At 37.6% G+C, this 8,307-nt stretch overlaps 1 protein-coding gene across 1 annotated transcript in view; it reads left to right on the forward strand.

Annotated features, from left to right (window-relative positions):
• The first annotated feature begins 220 nt into the window (after positions 1-220).
• Positions 221-8,307, forward strand: part of LOC105990259 (vomeronasal type-2 receptor 116-like) — a 15,614-nt gene continuing 7,527 nt past the window's right edge. Inside the window, exon 1 of the mRNA XM_013022620.1 lies at positions 221-420. Coding sequence (XP_012878074.1) covers positions 221-420 — 200 coding nt within the window. The remainder of the gene's footprint in view (positions 421-8,307) is intronic.

Raw genomic sequence — 8,307 nt, forward strand, 5'->3', positions numbered from 1 at the left:
TTTTTCTCCTGGATGAAGGCCACAGATGTAGAGCTCCAGGGAATACTTTTACACATGACTTCTGAGGACTCACAAGAGGCTTTGATGAAAGGAGAGCTATAGTGTAGATCTCTATCAATAAAAAGACACATATGCATATATAAAAACATATATGAAAATGCATGCCTAACATGTTGGCTTCACATCCAGACAGAATTTCAGCTTGGCAGAGGCTTAAGGCATGTACCTTTTGACTTTCAAACTCCTTCTTCTCCAGCTTCCCCTCCTCTTCAGGACCTTGGCTGGCAATAGCTGCTTCTCTACTATGAAGCGCCGAGCACACATGGATGGAGATGTGACCATCACTGGGTTTTTTCCTCTGAACACTTTTGGAATAGACCACAGTAACAGCCATGTTTCCAGTCAAGAAGAGCACACACCGTAAGTAATTCATCGTTCTAGTCACATTTACTATTTCATTCTGAGGATGGGCAAACACTAAGGAGAATATAGGTGCACACATCAATGTTCTGTCTTTTCTATGCTGAACTCCATCTCTATTGTACCAGGAGCAGCTCAATTTCATTATTTATCTTACATCTACTGTTAAGTAATTTTCTGCTTGCTAGTAGGACAGGATTTTATTTCCTTCCATACAGCTTCTTCTTTCCAAGCTGGTAAATTCTGCACTTTTCTCCAGCATGCCTGTATCTCCTCCATTTCATCTGTCATTGCAGAAGATGAAGTGATGTTATTACAATCACCCTGAGTCACTGCAATGAAATCTGTACTAAAAGTCTGCAACCACCTTTCCTTCATGCTTAGGTCAGTACTGTGAGAGCTTTGCTTTAGGAACCCCTATATTTTGAGAACATGGATAAAATTTCTTATCATCAGCTGATGGCTCATGCTTGTTAATTTTACTCTTGGTGCTGATATTTAGCATCAGTACTTGAAGCCACTCAAGCAGGAACATCTGGGAGACTTTTATCTCCAGTTGACCAACCAAAAGCTGGAAATGAAGCTGTTGCTCAAGTGACAGAGTGTTAGACTGGAGGAAAAAAGCTCAAGGACAGTGTCTGGGCACTGATTTCTGCCCTAGGACTGTCTAACACACACACACACACACACACACACACACACACACACACTGCCTCTCTCTCTCTCTTTCTCTCTCACTCTCTTACTGGGGAGAAGTAGTTACTGTTTCCCTAAGCCTTGTGTCATTACTTTATGTCAGATATGCTACACAACAAATGCCTCACCAGGCAGGTTAGCATTATAAAGATCACTTACAGAAAAATTTTATCTGCCCAAGTTCTATTTTACTTGTGCTCATGTATGTTGCTTGTTTTTGCTCTTGAACAGAGAGACTCACTAATAAAAGGCTATCCCGCCCCCAAAAAAAGAAAAATGACTTGAAGATCATCAAGAAACTCTAGCAAACTATTTGTTTCTTTTGCAAAAGAAAAATGTCATTGTGTCTATCATTTGTACTTGTTTACAAGGGCTGGTGTGACAATTAGACACTGAGGTAGCTACCCACGATCGAGAGCAGTGATACAAGGATAGCACTTACTTTCTTCTGAGCTATGAAAGAGATATGGCCTTATCTTATATGTCATTGGTATGTTTATCTGTCTTCCTTTGTGCTGGTCCTTGGAACTCAAGGCCTGGGCACTATCGCTGAACACTTTTGCTTAAGGCCAGTACTCTAGCATTTGAGCCACAGATCCACCTATGGCAATTTTTGGTAGTTAAAGGGAGATAAGAATCTCACCAACATCCTGCCCAAGCTGGCTTCAAAGCATGATCCGCACCCAGAGAAAGTGAAGACTCAAGGGTAGGAGTGCCACCGGGGACCTAAACCCTGCAGTCCCAGGGAGAGCAGAAGAAAGGGTGATTCCCCTGATAAGAACAGTGCCTGGGCAACCAAACACAGACCTGAAGACAAGACACCTTTATTTTAGGATGACTGGCATCCATCCATCAGAACCCTGAGCTCTGATGTCCAAGTCTGTGCCAATATATTAGGTTAAGTAAGCCAATCATATCAGGTTTAGTAAGCCAGTCCCAAAGAAACAGAGATTCTATAGTTTCCCTCATTGGAAATAATTAGTTTGTCCCTTAGATAGTCCTGATAGAGAACCATAATAGATCAATAGCTATGTACATATGTACATATATAATTAACACCCAGACCTGGAACAACAGGTCTTTTTTTTGGTTGTTGACCTTGTTGTTGCTAATATACTGTACCTGGTTCTTTCTTCTTATTAATTTAATTTTTATTTTTTCTTTGGTTTACCCCTGGCAATCACTGTCTTTGATTCCAGTATCCTATGTTTTTGTGTGTACATTTATCTGATTTGGGCAAGGGGAATAACAAAATGCTGAAACAAGGACAAAGGATGAACCATGCAACAATGATACACTCAAGACACTAAGTAGGAAATGAACTTTACAACTTTGGGGGAGGCAAGGAGGAGTAGAGGAGGAAAGGGATAGTGGGAGAAAAACAAAGGGGTGGGTAACAATATTTGACAAGGAATATAATCATTACCTTACTCAGGTACTAACATCTTTATAAAAAAATAAAATTTTTTAAAAAGAATTTTCCTTGAAAACACCTCATTTAAGCAATTAGTAGTCAGTTAATTAAATGAATATTTTTAATTATACTAATTTATTCATTTATGTATGACAAATAATTCATAGCATTTCCATATTCTGTGCATGTCTTTACTGCTTTCTTTGTTGATTTCTGGCCTCACTACAGTGTGATGGGCACGTGTGTCAATAAACACACTTTCAATACCTTTAATATCTGACTGGTTTTATTCAATAGCCTAAAGAAAGCAATCGATATGGGTTTGATTTCATACCTGCCAATTTTGCCAAAGTTCTATATCAACTCTAGTAGCTTGAGAGAGGAGATTTTTGGAGGCCTTTTAGTACAGTATAATATCTGTTTTACTTCTTGCTTCCCTATTTGGATCCCCTAAATGTCTTTCTCTTGCTTACTAATCTTGCTGGGAATTCCAATGCTATGTTGAAGAGGAATGGAGAGAAAGAATGTCCTTGTTGTTTAAATGGTTGTTAAAAGTTTGGGGCTTTAGTGTAGCCTGATTTGTGGTCCATTGGATATATGCCTAGGAGTGGAATTGCTGGGCCAAACGGAAGCTGTATGCTTAGTTTTTTAAGGAACCTCCATACTGCTTTCCAGATTGGTTGAAAAAGTTTACACTCCCACCAACAGTTTCATAGAATTCCTTTTAGGAGACATCCCTGCCAACATTTGGTATTGTTACTTTTCCTGATAAAGTCCGCTCTAATTGGAGTGAGGTGGAATCTCAATGTTATTTTGATTTGCACTTGTCTTGTGGTCAGAGCTGTTGAACAGTTGTTCATTTGTGTGTCTATTGGCCATTCTTTTTCTTCCTCAGAGAAGTCTCTCTTTAAGTCACCCTATTTATTGATTGAGTTGTTGAGTTTGGGGAGGTTTTTTGGAGGGTTAAGTTTTTGAGCCCTGTCTATATTTCAGATATGAGGCATTTGTCTCATGTGTACTGAATGAAGATTTTCTCTCATGCTGTGTTATTTATCTTAATAGCTATGTCCCATGCTATGCAGAAACTCTTCACTTTAATACAATCTCATTTATCCATTTATTCTTTAATTTGTTTGATTCTGTATCTTATAGAAACTCTTGTCCCATTCCAAGAAGGTTTAGGATATCCCTTATCTCTTCCTGTAATATTTGCATACTACATGGTCTTTAGTCCACTTACACTTGATTGTGGTACTAGGTGATATATATGTATCTAGCTTCAGTTTTCTGCATGTAGCTAGCCCAATTTTGCCAGCACCATTTGTATAACAGGATATCTTTCTTCCAAACTGTGTTTTGGGCTCCCTTATCAAATATTAAGGGGTTCTATATTTGTGGGATTGTTTCTGCATCTTCTGTTCCATTGTATATGTCCTCAGGCCTAGTCTTGTGACACTAATAAGCTATTTTTCTTACTATGGCTTTGAAATAAACATGATTCCCATCTTTGGTTAATTTCAAAATATTTTCTTTTTTCTGCGGCGAATACAAATGATGTTGCTTTTCTGATTTCAGTATTGTTGGAAAACAGGAAGACAACTGTTTTTGTGAGTTGATTTTATACCACACTATTTTGCCAAAAGTTTAAATCAACTCAAACAGCTTGGGTGAGGAATATGTAAGATTCTTTTGTCTGCAAAGAAGGATAGAATTACTTTTTCTATTTAGATCCCCTTTATGTGTTCCTCTTCCCTTTTTTCTCTTGGTAGGAATTCTAGCACTATGCTGAAGACGAATGGAGAGAGTCGGAACCTTTGTCTTGGTCCTGATTTCAGAGAGATTGGTTTCAATTTTTCCCCATTAAGTATAATGCTGGCCCTAAGTTTGGCATATATAGCCTTCATTATATTGAAGAACCTTCCATGGATTCTCAGTTTGTCCAGAGCTTTCAGAAAAAAGAGGTGTTGACTCATGTCAAATGATTCTTTGCATCTATTGGGATGAACATGGGGTTCATATGCTTGCTTCTGTTGAGGTGTTGAATTACATTAATTGACTTGCTTATATTGAACCAAGTTTGTAATCCTGGAATGAATCCAATTTGATCATAATATGTAAATTTTTTTGATTACTTCATGAACTTGTGGTTCATATGCTTGCTTCTGTTGATGTGTTGAATTACATTAATTGACTTGCTTATATTGAACCAAGTTTGTAATCCTGGAATGAATCCCATTTGATCATAATATGTAAATTTTTTGATTATTTGATGAACTCAGTTGGCCAGAATTTTGTTGAGAAGTTATCTATCAACATCCATCAAATTGATGTGTCTATAGTCTCCTTCTTTCATAGGTTCTTATCTGCTTTTGGAATGAGTGTTATGTTGGCTTCATAGAATGAGTTTGGTAGTGATCTTTCTCTTTCTATATCATTGAAGAGTTTGAAGATTATAAGACTGAGTTGCCCATCTGGTCCTGGGCTTTTCTTGAAGAGGAGGTTCCTTATTGCCATTTCAATGGCTTTATTTGTTATGGGTCCATTTGGTTGAGATAAATCTTCTTGGTTCATTTTGGGGATATCAATGCTCTCCAGAGATGCTTCCATTTCTCCCAGATTTCTGAATTGACAGTCATAAAGGTTTCTGAAGTATTCCCTAATAACATTATGAATCTTGCCTATTTCTGTTCTGATGTTCCCATTTTAAAGTCTAATTTTATTAAATTTGATGTTCTTTCTTTCATCAAATTTTCTAAGGGGTTATCAATTTTGTTACATTTTTCAAAGGACCAGCTTTTTGTGTTGTACATCCTCTAATTTTTTTACCCTCTAATTCCTTTATATCTGATTCATTTTTTATTATCCACTTTTATATATTAATTTTGGATTATCCTTGGTCCTGTTTTTCTCAAACATTGAGTTGCATCACTAAAATGTTCATTTGTGTTTTCTCCAATTTGTTGATCTCAGAACTATAAATTTTCCCGTGTTCTGTCCTTAGTAAGTCCCAGAGGAGCTGGGGTTTCTTTGTAGTCATTGTTCTTACATTGTGTAATGATTTGGATTTCCCTTCTAATCTCCTGGAGTATCCATTGCTCAATCAATAATATGTTGTTTATTTGTCTATAAGTCAGATTTTTCTCTGACAGGTTTTGAGGTTCAGCTCTAATTTTCATCCAGTGTGGTCTGATAGGATTAAAGGGAGTAAGGACAATTTTTTTTTAATTTGCACAGGTTTGCTTTGTGACCTAACATGTGGCCTATTTTGAAGCATTGCCAGGGCTACTGAGAAGAATGTATATTCTAAGCTGTTGGGTAAGAGTCTGTAGATGTGTATTCAATCTACTTGGTCGATTTAGTTTATCCTTCTGAGGTTGCTTTGGTGAGTTTTGCCTAGCTAATATACCCAGAGATAAGAGTAATAAGTTGAAGTCTCCAATTATCAATGTGTTTTGACTATGTGTAGATTTAAATCAAGTAGTATGTGTTTGATGAAGTTGCGTGCTCCAGAGTTTGAACATATTTAGAATTGTCATATCTTTTATATCATTTGTTATTTGTTTAGTTCATGTAGTATAATCAGGATATAGTATATACAGTATAATTGCAATATACGGTATATACTATAACATTCATATATATATATATCAAAATATAGTATAATGGTATAGTTCTCTTTATTAGTATGTAATGATCTTGCTTCTCTTTCTTTACGGATTTTAATTTGAAGTCTATTTTAGCATGTTAGGATATTAGGATTGGTACTCTATCCTCTTTATTACAAACTATCAATTGGAGAATGCTCTGTCAGCAAATTTTGTCTTGTTTAAGCAATATATGGACAGATCTTGCTTTTGGATCCAAGTAGTCAGTCTATGTCTTTATTTGGAGAGTTAAGTCCATAAATATTGAGGGTTAGGACTGAGGGGTGTCTGGTAATTCCTGCTGGGCTATTTCCAGCTTTAGGAGTTGTGAGGTTTTCCTGTTCTTAAAAATAAGTAAGGCTAGTAAAGATCTTCTCCCAATCCGTGGGCTTTCTATTGATCTTGCTAGCTATGTCTTTTGCCATGCAGAAGTTCTGCAACTTTATGTAATCCCATTTGTCCAACCTTTCTTTGATTTGTTGTTTCCGGGTCTCTATTCAGAAAATTTCGGCCTGAGCCAAGGAGACCTAGGGTTTCTCCTATTCCATCCGGTAATGTTTTCAGAGTGTCTGCTTTGACTTGGAGGTCTTTGATCCATTTGGAGTTGATTCTGGTGCAGGGTGATATATAAGGATCTAGCTTTAGTTTTATACAAGTAGTTAACCAATTTTGCCAGCACCATTTACTGAAGAAGTTGTCTTTGTTCCATTCTATTGTTTTAGCTCACTTATAGAAGATTAGATGGCTATAGGTCTGTAGGTTCATTTCTGGGTTTTCAATTCTATTCCATTGGTCCTGAGGTCTGTTCTTAGGCCAATACCAAGCTGTTTTGATTACTATGGCTTTATAGTAGAGTTTGAAATTTGGTATTGATATTCCTCCAGCAGTGTTCTTTCCGTTGAGGAGTGTTTTTGCTATTCGGGGTCTTTTATTGAATGGATCAAGAAAATGTGGTATATATACACAATGGAATTCGATGCCTCCATCAGAAAGAATGACATTGCCCCATTTGTTAGGAAATGGAAAGACTTGGAAAAAATTGTATTAAGCAAAGTAAGCCAGGCCCAAAGAAACATAGGCGCCATGGTTTCCCTTATTTGCAATATCTAGTATGTGTATGAGTCAAGCGGAAAAGGTCAGATAATGAGATGTTAGGAAAATGAACCCTTAGATATGTATTTTAATGTTTTTTCTTTCATGCATGTGTTTCTAACACACTTATAAGATTATTTCTTTGTTGTTTTTTATGTCCCTCCCCCACAGTATAACCCCTGCTTTCACTATATTTGATGTCAGTATAACTTGAGGAGGAGATGGGGAAAAACAAGTCGTTTAAGGATACAGGTGGACCTGTTGCAACAATGAGAAGTACAAGTTGTCATGTCGTAAACGAGCTTTACAATGTTGGGGGGGGAAGGATTGGGACTGGGGGGGAGGGGGAGACTGGGAAGGGATGTGAAGGATAAACAAAGGAGGAGGCTGCAATGCTTGGTAAGAAATGTACACATTATCCTGCTCATGTAATTGTAACCCCTCTGTACAGTATGTTCACAAATAAAATAAAATAATTAAATAAAAAAAATAAGTAAGGATCTCTGTTCAGTGTGCTAGAGATCAGGGCTATTCTGCATTGCAGTTTCTATGGGAATTACCTAAGTTAGGACTCCTTTAGAAGCAGAGACTTATTTCTAAATTGTAACTTGACCTTTCTTGATACTGGAGCTATATGCTGCTGCTACCAGCAGTGATGCTGTGTGGGAAATTTAATAGGGGAGGTAATAGTTTATAGCCTTCTTTCCTGTGTAGAGGTGAGTTCTGGTGTTCCCAGGTGCCTCCATGGAGGCATGTGTTCCCTATGTGTGTTGCTGTCTGCTGGTGGGAGTTCTCATCAGAGTTTGGAGTTGTATTTTGTTGGCACAGGTGCAGATCATGGAGTTGTTTTCCCAGTTGATTCCCTGGCTACATGTAGCATTGCTATCCCCTGGCAGGAGTTTGGGAGAGATTTTGGGGTTGTAGATTCCTGGCAGAGAGCAGAGCTAAGTCTCAGGGGACTCCCCTAGTAGTGAGTGACAAACAGTATGGGGAAAGAGTTTGGTTTCTTGCCCTCTTCAAATATGCTCCCTCCTCCTTAGG

This window comes from Dipodomys ordii, unplaced genomic scaffold, assembly GCF_000151885.1.
Source record: "Dipodomys ordii isolate 6190 unplaced genomic scaffold, Dord_2.0 Scaffold64, whole genome shotgun sequence".
Lineage (NCBI taxonomy): Eukaryota > Metazoa > Chordata > Mammalia > Rodentia > Heteromyidae > Dipodomys > Dipodomys ordii.